Below are 17,317 nucleotides of genomic sequence, written 5' to 3'. Positions count from 1 at the left end.
CATCAGCTGTTTGTATTAGTGTTAAACTGCTTGACCTCGTTCGACTGGGCACAAGTGTTGAACACCCTGCTCAGCAACATCAGTGCATTCATTCAATGAGTCAGTTATCAACAGGTCAGAAGGACTCTATAGAATTATGGTGCAATTACCATGTAGATTTCAGTGATGATCACCAAACAGTTAGGAGTCAAACAGAAACATGTTTCAACATGTATCTCACTCTGAGTCTCTCAGTCTCAGTTTGTTTCTCTTTCTTTCTAAACCTATCGTATGACCTCCTCACAGGTTAAACATTACAGGACATCAGTCAGTCAGCTGTTTAGATGTCAGAAGGCTCCTTTAACAGAGATACTGGCTCTCTGTTTAAAATCTCTTAACTTCCTGCATTCATGCTAAGCTAAGCTAACCTTGTCTGGGAACTAACTCTGCTCAGAGTTCACATTTCTCTGTGAGAATACTGAATACCAAACTGCATGTGGACCAAAATTTTTAAAATGTGAGGATTTTATTGAAAAGACAAACAACAGCACAAAAAGAAAAAAACAATACATTTGAGCTTAACATTCATTCATGTTCATTAATGTAAAGGAGTTTACATGCTTAGTCTCATAAGTAAGTCTCAGGTCACTGAGCAATCCAAACACCATCACTGTCTGTCTGGTTCCACCAGTCATACCATAGATAACAACCTGCTGGTGCGAGGAACCTTTCATGGATCATGTCCAAGATCAATGTGAAAGAATCGGTTTTGGAAATATTTTATGTAGTTAGCTCGCTAACCAGAAAGCTCCAGACACACACCAACACTCCCCCATTGGTCTGAGTTCACAGAGCGAACCACTAGCTGCACCACTACCTGAGCTAACTAGCGAATGGCAGCTACAGTTAGAAGCAGGTAGTGGTTATTCTGGTCATATGCCGTCGACAGATGGCCAATTCTTCACACTGCACCTCTAAGTTTTTAACAACTAGGCTACCTCATGTCTCACTCACATGTAAGAAAACAAAGAACATCATCAAAACTATGTTCCGCACAGATGATTTGACTCATCGGGGCTGCCCCGATAATATCAAACAGGTTTGATGGTCACCAGTTACAATCTGTATTTTCTGAATTGGACCACATCAACTAATGAGAGAGGCATCCTGAAAGTTTGATGATGCAGCTAAGCAAGCACAAACATTCTGGTCCTCAAGGCTAATGTTAGCTAGCCAGCTATTGTTGTTAAAAATCTCAGCACCTTAATGAAGGATAGAAAACCTGCACTCACCACACCTCTCCACTTTGTCTTTCTGCAATGTGATACTCCAGGAAGTTTTTGCACGATGCTAATCTCATGATACATCATCTAATCTCTCATCTTTTTATATCTGCTTACCCATGATATCACCTCAGAAAGATCATGTGTGAGCCAGTTTCAGTCATGTCGTTTGTCCAAATTGCTACAAATTTGACAATGCACTTCCTTCAGTCCTCAGCAACAAACCTGCTGAGTGTGAAGTAGATCAAGTGAACGTTAGCTGCTGCATCTCCGGCGTGCGGCCGTCATGGCAGGCAAAAAGTGTCGATCCCTGAGCCTGCCATGACGGTGACGCGCGGGAGATGCAGCAGCTAACGTGAGTAGTTCAAAAACCTTCTTTTTCATAAACTCTGTGTACACAAACAATGTTCTCAATGCTCGTGTTCATGAGTAGAGACCCTGGTGATGCTACGAGCAAAGTTTCATGTTGTGTCGAGACTTCTTAGTGTTTTGATGCTAACGTGTTGTGCGTTGTGTGTTGTACCCCGAAAACGCAAATACGGTAAATCTTAAAAGTGCCTCTTTCGTAGTAATTATGCTTTTACACAAAGGTTTGACTCATATTCAATCGCAAATAAAGCCTCGATTGCTTTTTGGCGAGAGTTTCACTTTAAACGACCTCATTCCAGCCATTTGAACATCTGGGGCTTACTAGCTGTTTTCTTCTAAGGACAGTCACAAAAATACTTAATTTCAAAGTCCTTCTAAAAAAGTAGTTGACGAGGCCCGATGTAGCCTGTCTTATCATTTCATGCGAGTCGAGTGAAACGGTTGGATTTTCATCTCTTTTTAGCTTAAATTGTTCATTAACAACTCCTTTAAAACAAACTATTTGTAACAGAAAGAACACAAAAAGGCTCAGTACTTCTATTTCCATTCACACGGACAAATCAGGTATAAGAAGTCCCAAAACCAAACAATCGCACTGTCTCTTCACATAGTGAGGTGTATCACTTTGCTTACTCTCTCTTACTTAATACTAATTAGAGCTGCATCATCTGGCATTACTTCAGCTATACATCATTAGAGAAAGAAAAAGACAATCAACAGAACAACCAATCAGAGAGATAGAACATAGAACAGTATCACCTTTTCAATCAGTCCTGTAACTTTACAGTTATTCCAAGAAGCCATCTTTTACTCTTTTACTATCTTTAAGTTCATCAAAGCTAAATAAAGTGTCACCAGGAGAGTCACTGAGTGTGTTTGTCATTCAGGTCTCTGGATTCAGCTGCTCAGAGAGCTCTGTGCTGTTGTCAGGAGCTGCAGGTCAGAAACAAACATCCTGTATTGAACTTTTATGAACAATAAATACAGGAAACAGTGTTGAAAAGGTTCATCTGCACAATAATGTGAAACATATTTAATCTAAAACATGAAGTGTGAGTCAGATCAGCTGAAATAGAACCAAAGTAAGTTTTACTTACAAGATGGAGGGCTGATGGCTGAAATCAGAACAAGACAAATAATTTCAGTCACAGTTGTAAATACCAGATTATCTTTAGTCACTTTATTCCTCTCTTCTACTCACTCAGACTAGACAGAGAGACAGAGTATCTGTTTAGTGCTTCTCTATTCTTAATTTTGCAACCTGAATAAAATGAATAAACTCAGGGACTGAAATGAAAGTAGTGAAATCTTTCCTTTTTCTCTCTCACCTTTCTTCTTTTGGTAAACAATGAATCCAGCAGCACTGACGAGAATGAGAGCAAGAACAACCACTGCAGCAGTGATGAGGACGGTCATGTTACTGGGCTTCACTGTTGAATACAATAAATTAACACTGGTGCAGATAAAGCAGGTTAGAACAAATTAAAACAATTAATTAGTTTAGTATTACTTTTTTGTTATTGTTCCCATGCACTCCCCTTCAGCACCCTGTGATCTCACTCTTACCTTCGTTGCTTCTGATCCGATCTTTCTCCAGTTTGGTGATGATGTCCTCCTTCACACCAGAGAGCTGAAACACACAGTCGTACCTCGTCCAGTCTTCAGGTGTGACTGATGAAAGGTTCAGGTCAACACTCATCTGGAAGGTTCCATCGTGGTTGGGGAGGATCTCTCCGTGGTCCACCTCCTCATGAAGCTCCTCTCCATCTTTCCTCCAGACGAGTGAGGCTCTGTGAGGGTAGAAACCTGTAGCGAGGCAGCTGACTGGAGAGGAGGGAGTCTTCTGGAGGAGAGACACTGAGGGAAGCTCTGGAGAGAGTTTAATGAGTATTAATGGGAACAACAATGTAATGTCAGACTGACTGGAGTGAAAACACAACAGCAGTTCAGTCTGAGCAGACTGTATGAACAATTGTGTCCATTAAACAACATCAGGTCACGTGATTTTACCTGTTCTCAGCAGAAAGCTCCTCCCATAGTCCACATACTTCTTCAGCCAGAGGAAATACTGACTGAATATCATTTTAGCTTTGTCAGCATCCCATTTCATTTTGGTGATGACAGCCTGTGGTTTTGGAGCGATCCATGTCTCTGTCTTCAGGTCAAATGATATGAAGTCTTCTCCATCATAACCATACTGATTAAAACCAATAACCTCTCCGGTCTCATCATCCCACTCACAGCCATTTATCCTCTGTAAAATGTGAACACCTGAGACAGAGACAGAGAAAGAAACACCTCATCACTCATCACGTTGGTTTAACATACCAACAATGAACAGTGATGCAGTGTCGCTGGTTTGAGTCTAAACTATTACAGCAGGGACTAACACTAAAACAGTTTTCTCAAGTTTTGTACAATAACAGTTGGACATATATGCTGGGTGTGACCTGTATGTGTTTCTGTGTGAGACCAAGCTGCCAAATGTTAGTGTGTTTGAACTTATTCTGCCAATTTGCTCCTGACTTGGGGAATCTCGTCGGAGAGACTACAGGAAGCACCGAATGTGACTTGGCGAAGTCATGCGAGAACACTGATTCCGAGGTGTAATAAACATTGCGATTAGCATGTGTCCCGTCCGACTCGAAGCTCCAACTCCTTTTGGATGCGAGCGCGGGATAAGCTATAGTGGACAGGCATGCTGCTATCACACAGCGTTGTCAACCTGATGGAAGGACCAGACCTCTGAATGACTGTCTTGTACAGTGTTCCTCTATGGATCCAAAACAATAAAAGAATATTCCAACAAAAACGAAAGTAAAACAAAAACAGTCTCTGTCTCGTCCAGTGAGGAAAGAACTGAAGCCTAGGCCAAGCGTAGTGAAAAACGCTTCAAATACACCCTTACGGTAAGTACTGAATGAAACCGGAGGGTCTTCACAGCATCACGTTACCCTGGGAATGCGATGTGCAGAGGGGTCTCCTGACCTTTAAACTCTGAGTGAGGTCATGGTCAACCTGGCGGAGTTTCCTGTCCTGTGGCCAATAGGGACCGGGTGAAAGTTTTGGGGTGTGTCATGCCTTGATTGACAGTTCTTGACACCTTTTGGGCTTGGTTCAGTTCCTTTGTTCTTCAACTCCTCATGTTGATAAGGTCCTAGTAGTTAGGCTTTTGATTTCCCCTACAGGCCTTCTCTTTGTTTGAGCTATGTGGCATGAGGCCCAACAGCTGTTTAAATGCAGCCAGTATTTATAATGTGTATCTGCCTGGAGTATAGTTGGTAGGGCTGTAATAAACCAAAGAAATTCTTGGTCGACCGAAGCCGTGAAATTTCGACTAAAAATCGAGTATATATCATAGCCCATGATTTCCAAAAATATACTATGTCAACTAGTGATATCAGCACAAGAACTGTTTAGGGATATTTAGGGGGCCAAGGCCGAGGGGCCAAGGGAACGCAGTGCAATTTGGAGGGTTGGTCCAGACTCCTGCGAATATCTCAGACACAAAAAACTACATATATCTGCCTGCAGGGGGCGCTATAACCTAGGCCAACACGTTTTTGCCTATAACTCCCAAACCATATGTCATACATTCAAAAACCTTGTATCCCCAGATTCCCTGAATGGAGCTGAATCACTTTGCGATTGGCCACGCCCACTTCCGGTTAGGAAGTTTTTTTTGCAAAATCGCAAAAACTGGAAAACCTACTTTTTCAAACTCCTCCTTGGGATTTTGTCCGATCTGTGTGAAACTTGGCACGTACACTCTACAGCTGGATCTGATCTAAAGTTATGAATGGCTACACGGATTTTTACGAAATTTGGTCGGTATGATGTAGGGCCAATCCTGAGGCCATATCTTGAACGTGGTCATGACTGGTCAATGTGGGCTTGGCTTATTACAAGATAAACAACAAACATTAATTTCAGCCAAAATGTTATGCTGAGAGCTTTGAAATGTATATGGTACAGATAGAATAGGACACAGTTCTTCCAGACTACAAATTGTACTTGTACTCCACTAGGTGGCGCGATAATGGATGCAATTGCGTTTTTGCCTGTAACTTCCACATTGTAAATACCACTGCAAACCTTATATCCATATGTTCCCCGAATAGAGCTGGGTTTTCTGTCATAGGACACGCCCACTTCTGCTGCACATTTCTTTCGCTAAAGCGCCACATATGCAAAACTTACTTTTTCGAACTCCTCCTTGGGAATTTGTCCGATTTGCGAAAAACTTGCCACGTACACTCTTCAGCTGGACCTGTTCTAAAGTTATCAAAAGAATTTTGCTCCGTCAAAAAAATGCGCAAATTATTAACGAACAAATTTCTGTAGCTAGCTATAAAGATTTAAACTGTTTGATATCTCGGTCAAATTACATGCTATTAAAGGAGTCATCACCCAGAAATCGCAATTTCTCTCGTTAAATCATGCATATTGGTGTTGGACCTCTGTTGAAACTTGCCTGAAAAGCTGGAGTTTGAAAGTGGCTTATTTTTTTCGCTTTGGCTCTTTTTCCGAACAGGAATAGCGCACAGTAGTGCGCGTTCCTAAAGCATGAGATTTTGACTCTGCTCCTGTGGTGACGTTACCACAGGAGGCTACTTGCATATTAAGCATCGGCTCACAGCCGTCCTCAGCCAGAGTGAGCACGCCGAATCTGCCTATTTCTCTGTCATTTTCACACCATACATCGTTTCCGCCAGCATTAAAACTCAGGTCTTACATGTAAAACACAAGTGTGAAAAGTAAGGAAAAAAAAAAGAATTTACCATTCAGAGACGTCCTGCTGTAAACGTGTCTCTTCCACCGTCTCTGCCTCTTCACTCTCCCGTTCGGTTTCCGACTCCGGCTCGTACATAAATGCCTGAATTCCGTAAGGTTCGTCATTTAGTGTGTGCGCCATGACAGGGGGCTGTTTATGTTTTGGAGTCTGTGTGCATGCAGGCTCGCCCCCCATTCCGGCTCTGTCCTTCCTGCGGCCAATCAACGTGCGCCTCATTACATATTAATACAATGCACATCCGGACCGTTCAAAACCTCGCACATAATCTCGCGTGAGAAAGTCGCGGTATGAAAAAGGGTCAGAACAAGCTCTATGTTTGATTTTTTTCAATAATTTTTTTTCTAATAAGTTTTAAGAATTGATCCAAAGCGATCCAAGAGGGACTGGATATGTAAAAAAAACCAGGTGATGACTCCTTTAACACCAAATTTCAGTTCCTTGGTTGCCATGACACTGGGAACGGATGAGCCAAATTTGGCAAATTTTGGCCACTAGGGGGCGCTAAAAAGATGGGAACTTTATATCTCTTGAACGGCCGATTTTTACGAAATGTGGTCGGTATGATGTAGGGCCAATCCTGAGGCCATATCCTGAAGGTAGTCATAACTGGTCAATGTGGGCGTGGCTTAGTAAAACAAATCCAAATCGGCACACATTCAGCCTTTTGCACTTCCAGTGCACTTCCCATTACAGCGAATACCACGGCTCAGACGTTGGCCTGTGTCTTCACTTTTGCCCAAAGCCTGTCATCCTTTGGGCCAACTTCTGTGGGCTCTGCGGTGCATGGGGTCTGAGTCGCGCGGGGGGGGGTGGGGGCTTGGCCCCCGTTCATAACTACTTGCAGTTCTAGTTAGACAATTGTTTTTGAAATGTTATAATAATTGACAGACACTATCATTTCTGACATCATTTCATTAGAGACTGAACACAGGAGCTCAGCTCCATGGCTGACACGAACTATTAACCTAAAACTTTTACTCTTAAACACAAAAGACAAGTCCACTTTAAGAAAAAATCATTGTTCATATACTTAAAACGTGATATACAAACTGTTGCTTACAAACTTTGCATTCAACTTTTTTTCCATTTTTATAAAATGCTGCCACACTGCTGATGTCCTTGACAGAAATGTCTGTAAATGAAACGCTTAAAGATAAATAAATATTTAACAAATCACAGGACCTAGGCCTTCTAGTACGTTCTTCAATCTGTTTGTCTGTAGGTGGTTGGGCTAATCCAAAACAGTGAAAACAAGGGGGGTGTTCTGAAGACACACTTGTACCTGTGAAACAGGAGTGCTCTGAAAACACCCCCATTAGCACTTGGTACTTTCCTCCTGTTACGGCCCTGAATTAAACAAAACAAAGACTCGAACAAAAAAAAAGGCCAGTAACATATAAAGGACGCCGACTCAGCACAGTCAATATAAATGTGTTTAATTAAAGAAAGGAAAAAGGCAGGAGTTCCTGGTCAAACAAAAAAAAAGAGAGAAGAGACCCCAGACCAGCCTTGGCCGTCGCATCCGAGGAATCCTCCCGACTAAGGCTGCCTAACAAAAGAAACAACTAACCTATTAAGAGAAAAAACAAATAGATTAAGAAGATGGACAACCAGGAACTCATACCCAAATTGAAACAACAAAGGAGAAAACAGCAACAAGACTGTGAGGCCAGCACAGCCTCCCTCCTCCTGCAACACACCTGTAATGAGAGAGAGAGAGAGAGAGAGAGACGCCTGATACCGCCTCCCTTTAACTGCTCAGGTGATTACCCACACCTGAGCTCAAGAAGGCAGAACAGGGTGGAGTCAGGACACACACACATACACACCTGGCCACACGTAACACCCCCACCCTAAACTTGTGAATACCGGGGAGGCAAACTTGAGGAAACCAAAGAGAAAAAAAACAAATTTCACAAGCCTAACAGCGTGACAACGTGTCGGCCAGGACATTGTCCCGCCCCTTAACATGTTTGATCTCTATGTTGAATGACTGCAGGAAAAGCGCCCAGCGCATCAGCCTCTGGTTTGAGTTTCGCATCTGATTCACAAAAATCAAGGGATTGTGATCAGTGTACACAACAGTTGGAAAACTTGCAGAACCGACGTAAACTTCAAAATGCTTCAGAGCCAGAACTAAAGCCAACGCCTCCTTCTCAATAGTAGAATACGCCCATTGGTGCCTATTAAACTTTTTAGAGAAGTACGAGATGGGATGTTCAACCCCATCCAAACCTTCTTGGAGCAAAACTGCCCCAACACCAGCATCACTTGCATCAACAGAAAGTTTGAATGGACGATCGAACATAGGGGCAGACAGGACTGGAGCATTTGTCATCAAGGCCTTAATGCACTCGAAAGCACGCTGACAACCCTCAGACCAACGGAAACACCCCTTTGGGCTCAACAGATCAGTAAGGGGAGCCGCAACTGCAGAAAAATTTCTGCAGAAACTGCGGTAGTAACCCGCCATTCCTAGAAAACGGCGCAATTCCCGTCGCGAGCTAGGAATAGGAAAGGAGAGAATGCCCTCTACCTTCGAGTGCACGGGCCTGACCTGGCCCCGACCAACCACTTTGCCCAAATAAGTGATCGTAGCCTGGCCAAACTCGCACTTAGCAAGGTTCAAAGTCAAATTAGCATCACGCAAACGCCCAAACACAGAAAAGAGCTGCTGAATGTGCTCAACCCAGGACCCCGAGTATACAACAATGTTGTCTAAATACGCTTCACAACCAGAAATACCTGACAGCACAATGTTCACCAGCCGCTGGAAAGTTGCTGGTGCGTTACGCATGCCGAATGGCATCACTGTATACTGGAGAAAGGCGTCCGGAGTCACAAAAGCAGAAATTTCCTTCGCCCGAGGAGTCAGCGGCACCTGCCAATATCCCTTTAAAAGGTCCAGCTTCGTCACATACTTAGCACCGCCAACATGATCTACACAATCCTCAACTCGAGGAAGAGGAAAACAATCTGGCTTAGTGACTCCGTTCACCTTTCTAAAATCGGTACAGAACCTGTCAGAGCCGTCAGATTTTATAGCCAACAGGCAGGGAGAACTCCACGGACTACAACTAAGCTCTGCAATGCCATGCCCCAACATGTAGTCCACTTGTTCCTGCAAGCGTACTCGTCTAGCTGGATTAACCCTGTAAGCATGTTGTTTTATTGGAGCGGTATCTCCTACATCGACATCATGCTGCAACACATGGGTCTGGGAAGGCACATCCGAAAACAATGACATATGCAAATTAATCAAACGGACTACATCCTCACGCTGAGATGGGGAGAGATGCGAAACGCAACCATTAAGGTTAGCTAACATTTCAGAGTTTTTTAAACGGCCATGAACAACAGCGTTGGACAAGGCAACATCACAATCCAAATCTGCAGACTCCAGCAGATCAGCACCGGACAGTGCCGCAGCGGCCTCAGCCTGATCAATAACTTCAGCACCGGACAGCGCTACCACAGATTTCAGCACAACAGGGGATGGTGAAACAGACTCCCTTTCCATATAAGGCTTCAGCATGTTAATATGACAAAGCCTATTCCGCCGTCTGCGGTCCGGGGTCGCCACCACATAGTCACGTTCACTGACCTTCTCCTGGACAACATACGGCCCACTGTAACGTGCCTGCAACGAGGGCCAGGAATGGGCAGCAACACCAACACCTTATCACCGGGGCTGAACTTACGGCTCTGTGCATCTTTGTCAAACCAGCGTTTCATTTTTCCCTGCGCAACAGCCATGCTCTCTTTAGCCAGCTCACAGGCACGGTGAAGTTTTTCACGAAAATTGCACACATAGTCAAGCAGATTCTGAGGCTCGGGGGGCCAACCCACTTTTCCTGAAGCAGTTTCAGTGGGCCACGCACAGTATGGGCAAACACAAGCTCTGCCGGGCTAAAACCCAGTGATTCCTGTACCACTTCGTGCACTGCAAAGAGAAGCAGATGGACCCCTTCATCCCAATCGTTACTATACTCAAGGCAGTAAGTGCGGAGCATAGACTTTAACGTTTGATGAAAACGCTCAAGCGCACCCTGGCTTTCTGGATGGTATGCACTAGAGTAACTATGGGAAATATCAAGTTGTTTCATGACCTGTGCAAAAACCTTGGACATAAAGTTTGTCCCCTGATCTGTCTTTACCACCCGAGGCAGCCCAAACAAAGAAAATAACTTCGTCAGTGCTTTAATGACTACAGGAGCGGTGATCTTACGCAGGGGAATGACCTGGGGGAAACGAGTGGTGGAGCACATGATAGTTAGGAGAAACTGGTCACCAGCCTTTGTGCGGGGAAGAGGGCCTACACAGTCCACAATGACATGTTCAAAGGGTTCTCCAACAATAGGAATCGGATAAAGCGGAAACGGGGGAATCGTCTGATTGGGCTTACCGGACAGCTGACACACATGACAGGTCTGACAGTGGTGACGCACATCCGCTTTAAGGCCCGGCCAACAAAAACAACGCAACACTCTGTCATATGTTTTATTGACTCCAAGGTGACCAGCTAGAGGATTATCATGGGCCAGCTTCAAAACCTCCTGGCGGAACCGCTGTGGGACTACAACTTGCTTCACAACCCCCCAATCATCTTGTGGCTCAATATTAGGCGGCACCCATTTACGCATTAACACACCCTCCTTAAAAAAGTAACTGGGAGACCCACCCCCACCATCATCACCAGAACCCACACCCCTAAAAAGAGAAATAAGTGTGGGATCACGCTGCTGCTCAACAATAAGCTGTTCACGTGACATAGAAAGTTTCCTGTCTGACTCCTCCACTGGAAAAGGGGGAAATAGTGGTGGGGGAGAAACCGGGCCTAGGGAAGAAGCAGGCTGTACAGATAAGTCGCCGTCAGCCATGAAACTATCACCCAACTCCACCTCCCCATCACCAGACCCATACAGCGACTGACATTGCTTCTCTGCCATAGCGCGGGTAATAGCGCAGACGGAGAACACCCCTGGTAACTTTTCCACCAAGTCATCCGGGCACTCAGACTGGGGCACAGCTGTCACTTCAGGATTAAGCAGGACCTTCCCACCCGCCAAGTCGTTCCCCAGGATGAAAGACACCCCCCCCACAGGAAACTCATCACTGACCCCGACAACAACCAGCCCGGTAACTAACTCTGAGTCCAGATAAATGGTGTGCAGCGGAACCCCCACAAATTGCATGTCAAACCCACGGACTAGCACAGTTGACTCAGTTGAAGATGTTTCAGACAGGGGCAACACTCCTTTCAAAATAATAGACTGAGAAGCTGCACTGTCCCTCAAAATAACAACAGGAACTTTCGGTCCACCAGCAGTCAGCGAGACTGAACCCTTCATAATGAAAGGCAAAAACACCTCATCAGGTTTCTCTAGAAGAGATGATTCAGGAGGGGAGAGAGTTGAACTGGACCTGCTGTGAAACTGACCCAGTGAGTGTTCGGTTTTTAACAGATTGACAGCTTTAGGAGACGAGTTTTTTTTGTTTAAAGCGAAACAGTAATCAACAGTATGACCACGCTTTTTACAAAAAAAACAAACCCTGTCACTCTCCTTAACTCCTGACGTCACACCCCCATCCCCACTCCCCTTCTGTAACGCAGAAGGCCTGGGTGCAGAAAAACTGCGCTCAAGGGGGGGCTGCGGCCTATCATAAGTGTCCCTATGCGTCAAAACGTACTCATCTGCAAGCACAGCAGCTTCAGACACATTCAGTGCTTTACGGTCATTGATGTGTGTCACAATCCTTTCAGGCAGGCAATTTTTAAAGTCTTCCACAAGCACCAAATCACGCAATTTATCAAAATCAGAAACCTGCAGAGAACTACACCAGCGATCAAACTAAATTTCTTTCTCGTGGCCAAATTCCACGTATGTCTGGTCATCCGACTTTTTAAAACGTCGGAACTTCTGACGATATGCCTCGGGCACCAACTCATACGCCCTCAGCACCGCCTTTTTAACTTCCTCATAATCCAGGCTCAGCTCCGATGACAAAGATACATAGGCATCCTGAGCTTTACCTGTGAACACGCACTGTAAAAGTAAGGTCCACACCTGTTTGGGCCACTTCAAGGTTTTGGCGACACGTTCAAACAAGGTGAAATATTTATCAACATCTTTATCATTAAAAGACGGAACAAAACGGATGCATTTACCGACGTCAAAACCACTGGAGGAGGAGTGAAATGGGGATGCGGTGGACTGCTGCAGCTCCAGCTCTTTCAGTCGAACCTGCCTTTTTGTTTCTTCCTCCATCTTCCTCACCTCCATCTCATTACTCAACTCCTTCTCTTTCAAATCTAAACGGCGCATCTCAGTCTCCAACTCCTTGAGACGAACTGCTTGACCCACATCAGAATCTGTACCCTTCACAGTCTCTTCACTCCGCAGAAGACCCTTTTTAGACAATACAGACGAGATTTCAGCTTTAAGAGATTGTTTCTTCATTTCCTTTGTCACTGGAATTTCAAGGAAACTAGCCAGAGATATTAAATGCTCTTTGGTACATAAGTGAAACTCCTCTAATGTCGGACAACAAATTTCTCGGCATTGAACTCCATAATGGCGCAAAGAAGAAAAAACACCCCCAAAAAAAAACACGGTGCACGAGTGCGCAGCTTGACAAACACACCAAAACACAGGTTGTAAACACACTGCAAACCAAACAGTACTATGAATGATAGTGCCCACACACACGTTACGACATGGCTTGAACAAAACCAAACCAAGAACAAGCCAAAAAAACGTGTGTCAGTAACAACAAAGGCACACCACAAAGTCACCCAGGTACGGCTTATACAACCTATACAAAAAAAACACCGGCACTCGGTTGGACCCCACAAAAGAAGACCCAACATGGAACGGACGAGCCCCCAAATATGTTACGGCCCTGAATTAAACAAAACAAAGACTCGAACAAAAAAAAAAGGCCAGTAACATATAAAGGACGCCGACTCAGCACAGTCAATATAAATGTGTTTAATTAAAGAAAGGAAAAAGGCAGGAGTTCCTGGTCAAACAAAAAAAAAGAGAGAAGAGACCCCAGACCAGCCTTGGCCGTCGCATCCGAGGAATCCTCCCGACTAAGGCTGCCTAACAAAAGAAACAACTAACCTATTAAGAGAAAAAACAAATAGATTACGAAAACAGGACAACCAGGAACTCAAACCCAAATTGAAACAACAAAGGAGAAAACAGCAACAAGACTGTGAGGCCAGCACAGCCTCCCTCCTCCTGCAACACACCTGTAATGAGAGAGAGAGAGAGAGAGAGCCGCCCTGATACCGCCTCCCTTTAACTGCTCAGGTGATTACCCACATTTGTTCTCATGCACTTTTTGTGTTACTGGGTTTTGACATGTATGTAAATATACTGATCTATATTTGCTGCTGTACAGAAAATCATCCATTCTGTCATCCATCCATTAGATCAAGCATTCCCAACTCAGTAAATGATTAACAGGTTCTCTGATCCTAATGTTTAAATGTGCACACCAGTCAGATGTTCTGTGGTCCGGTCGTCCCCTAAAACAGCTTTAATAAAGTATTCAGTCTTTTTCACTGTGCATGATGGAAACTTTCTTTCAGCGCAAGGAGGCTGATAAAATCAATTCTAAATACTAAAAACAAATCTTACTGAAAAACACTGTATTGATAAAGAAACAGTTCATGTAGTAAAAGGTGAAATATAACACAGTACATACTGTACCTCCAGTTTGGTTGAAGCGCTGTTTCAAAGTATTGATTTCGGATTTGAAATAAGTTTGGACCCAACCAAAACATGCTCCTTTGTACAGCTCCAACTGGTGAGGATCATTTTCCAATAATTTTTTCACCCAATCGTATTTTAATTCCAATATGTTTTTACTGCCGTCGCAGTAAACTACCAGATTTCCATCAACCACTGCAGCTGCAACGTACTCCGGGAAGTCTGGGAGTCCAGAAGATGCTGTGGTGATATACTTCAGGGAGTGTTTTACTGCAGGACAGAAGAGGTTCATACATTCAGTATAAATACAGATCATCATCATTACACTCATCATAAATATGATGTCATGGTAACACTTTAGGTTATGGCCTGCCATCTACAGCATGAATCTTATTATCTAACTAATTTATTACCCATTCTATTATTTCAGGGTTACAATACGGCCCAACAACTACTGAGAAGCATTTTGGTGTTTGGACAGACTTTAAAATGAAGTTATACTCAAAGTACTTTAACGAAGTAAAAAAAGATTAAAAAAAAAAAATCATCATGGCATTATTTTAAGGCCTGTAGCCCTCTGAAGTCCTTTGTCTCCTATGTTTCACACCGCACTTTCAACATATAGCCTCCAGTAACACAGCACAGTAATACATGCTTCAAGACTACAGTATGTTCCTGAAAACAGACTTGGATCTGTGCTTGTTCTAGGGCTGGGCAATACATCGGCAAAATCGATTTATTCGAGTTTTTGGTTTAGGGCGATCTTAAAAAATGAAAATTGATTTTTATTTAACTTGCTCCGCCGCCACTTCTTACTGGCTCCCGTAATTCATAATGGGCTCCGCCCTCCCTGCATTGACTTTCCACAGAGAAACAAACACAACAAACAGCGAGCCAAGAGTTTGTTCCTAAAAAGTCACTGTCTCGTTAGAAGTTTGGTTCTGTAGCGTCGGACCTCGGACAAACAAAGTTTGTTCAAAGGCTTGTGCAACTAAAGGCTAAAGGCAGCGACCAACCCATTAGTTTCAGCTTCACAAACAGACGCATGTATCACAGTGGGACACTTGTTGTACACTACGAGATAACCGTGGCAGCCCACAAACACCCGCTATAAAGCAGCCAACATTAGCGGAATCATGTAATAACTGTGTCCCGTATGACAAGAAAGCAGACCGGTGGACAGCTTTTATGGGTGCAGTCACGTTGCATATTGCTAAAGATATGGTGCCCGTATATGCAGTGGAAAAGCTGGAGGTTCATCCACATGCTGAAAATGTTCGACCGCAGGTTTGTGCTACAAAGCCGCAACGGGTCCTGACTCAAACCAGAGGAAGCAGACAGGCTCGTCTTCCTGGTCAAAAATGTTTAAAACAGACAGCAAGCACACCTCATGTCCTGTACATCTACCAACATGTGATGTTTACTATGTAATGCATGCAGATGTTTAATTTAGTTTACATATCTTCAGGGGTATTAAATACTTTTTTGTAAACAAAAGAACCTTTTGCAAAATGAAGTATTTAATGAAGGTTATGTTAACACTTTATCAATACCAATATGGAAACTGGTCTGTTTTTTATAATAGCAAGCATGAATTTTTTTTTAATTAAAATCGGAAATCAAGGGGCGGCTGTAGCTCAGTGGGTAGAGCTAGTTGACTGGTGATCAGAAGATCGCTGGTTCGAATCCCGGCTCCCCAGGGCGGGACTGAGCTACATGTTGAAGTATCCTTGAGCAAGATACTGAACCCCAAAGTTGCTCCTGATGTGCAGTTGGCACCTTGTGTGAAGGCAGCCACTGCCATCAGTAAGGGTCCTGCGATGAACTGGCGACTCATCCAGGGTGAACCCTGGCCTACGCCCATAGAGTGAAACTGGATTTGGCCCCAGTAAGCCCCGCAACCCCTTAGGGGGGGAAAAAGCGGCAACATCCCGCAACCCTCGCGGAAAAAGAAAACGGAACGGAAATCGAGTTTGGTGTGAAAAAATCAGAGATTCAATTTTTTGGCCATATTGCCCAGCCCTAGCTTGTTCCAAAGTTAAACACAAATCAAAGTTATTTAAGAACTCTAGAGGAACAGTCTAATTCATTTTCATATTATCTGAACCCTGAGCTGGACAGACTGGTTGATCTGAAATATAAAGACAGGCAGCCTCCATCTTCATGTCACTAATTTACTGGTGAACTGTTCTGTGTTTCATAAACTGCTTTCAGGAAGTAATTCAAGGAAAGGTATCTTACCTGAAAATGCAAAGTGGCTCGAGAGAAGCAAGAGAATGAAAATCTTCATGTTTTCATGAGAAGTCAATTTAATCCAACTAACAGCTGAGTTCAGACAGTGGAGTTGAGTCTTCACGGTGTGAATAAATGGAGGAGATTACATGTTTTCTATTCGGATAACACGCCTCCTTCCTTCCATCACTGTGTCTGTAGCTCCCTCCAGTGGGGGTGAGAGGATTAGACAGGAGTAAAAGTTCTTCAACAGGTTTTCCTGTGGTCTTTGGTCTTTGCTAAACTCAAAATAAACTGAAGCTCTTGTACTCACATAATGGATTTTCATATATAGAGGTGTAAATAGATATAAATAGAGGTGTTAAACCTTATTTGATGGCAACTCAACTTCGTGAAGTACAACTTAACACATTTATTGTACATATGTCTGAACTTTGTCTTTATTACACCATCCTTCAGTTGTAGCAAGAGATCAATTGAATTCACTGAGTGAGCTCTGAATGGAAATTGGCTGGTAGAAAAGCTTTTTTTTTTAATTTAAAAGAAATAATGGTTTGTCTTGTTTTTTTATATTACCTGACATTTTGTTACCTGTGTGCATTCAAAACCTGCCTCACTCCACAGTGAACAGTCCCATGTTTCACTTTATGCCGACAGAGTTTCATAACATCAAACAGCTGAACAGTGAAACAGAGAAGCATCAGTGCCGGTTTGGACTGGCCCGGCTTTGTCTTTGACAGGTACAGGATCAAAACACAATGTATATCTGTTTCAGTGGCTGAGGAGGACTTTAACACTGGACCAGTGTCAAACTGTAAAAACGGCTTTTTCACTTTGAGGTCCAGACAAACTTTACATTGGATATATCAACTTATATTCTAACACAGATGGACTTCACTTTGAGAAACTCACCTGAACATATTTTAAGACAGCTCTTG

General features: G+C 43.6%; 1 protein-coding gene across 1 annotated transcript; it reads right to left on the bottom strand.

Annotated features, from left to right (window-relative positions):
- Nucleotides 1-2,514: 2,514 nt before the first annotated feature.
- On the bottom strand, nt 2,515-16,441 carry LOC115578673 (major histocompatibility complex class I-related gene protein-like). Its single transcript, XM_030411750.1, has 7 exons — nt 16,389-16,441; nt 14,148-14,417; nt 3,642-3,902; nt 3,198-3,500; nt 2,960-3,061; nt 2,729-2,746; nt 2,515-2,564 (listed from the first exon to the last, which is right to left on the bottom strand). The coding sequence occupies exons 1-7, from the start codon at nt 16,435-16,437 to the stop codon at nt 2,515-2,517; spliced, it is 1,053 nt and encodes a 350-aa protein (XP_030267610.1). The 5' UTR covers nt 16,438-16,441.
- Between the last annotated feature and the right edge of the window lie 876 nt (nt 16,442-17,317).

This window comes from Sparus aurata, chromosome 3 (genome assembly GCF_900880675.1).
Source record: "Sparus aurata chromosome 3, fSpaAur1.1, whole genome shotgun sequence".
NCBI lineage: Eukaryota > Metazoa > Chordata > Actinopteri > Spariformes > Sparidae > Sparus > Sparus aurata.
Note: the sequence above shows the minus strand (reverse complement) of the source record. Positions and strands in the feature narration are given on the sequence as shown.

Coding starts and splice junctions, on each gene's coding strand:
- LOC115578673 (XM_030411750.1), bottom strand. CDS start 16,437: ATGAAGATTTTCATTCTCTTGCTTCTCTCGAGCCACTTTGCATTTTCA. Junction 14,418..16,388: donor GAGCCACTTTGCATTTTCAG/GTAAGATACCTT, acceptor TCTGTCCTGCAG/TAAAACACTCCCTGAAGTAT. Junction 3,501..3,641: donor GAGCTTTCTGCTGAGAACAG/GTAAAATCACGT, acceptor AACTCTCTCCAG/AGCTTCCCTCAGTGTCTCTC.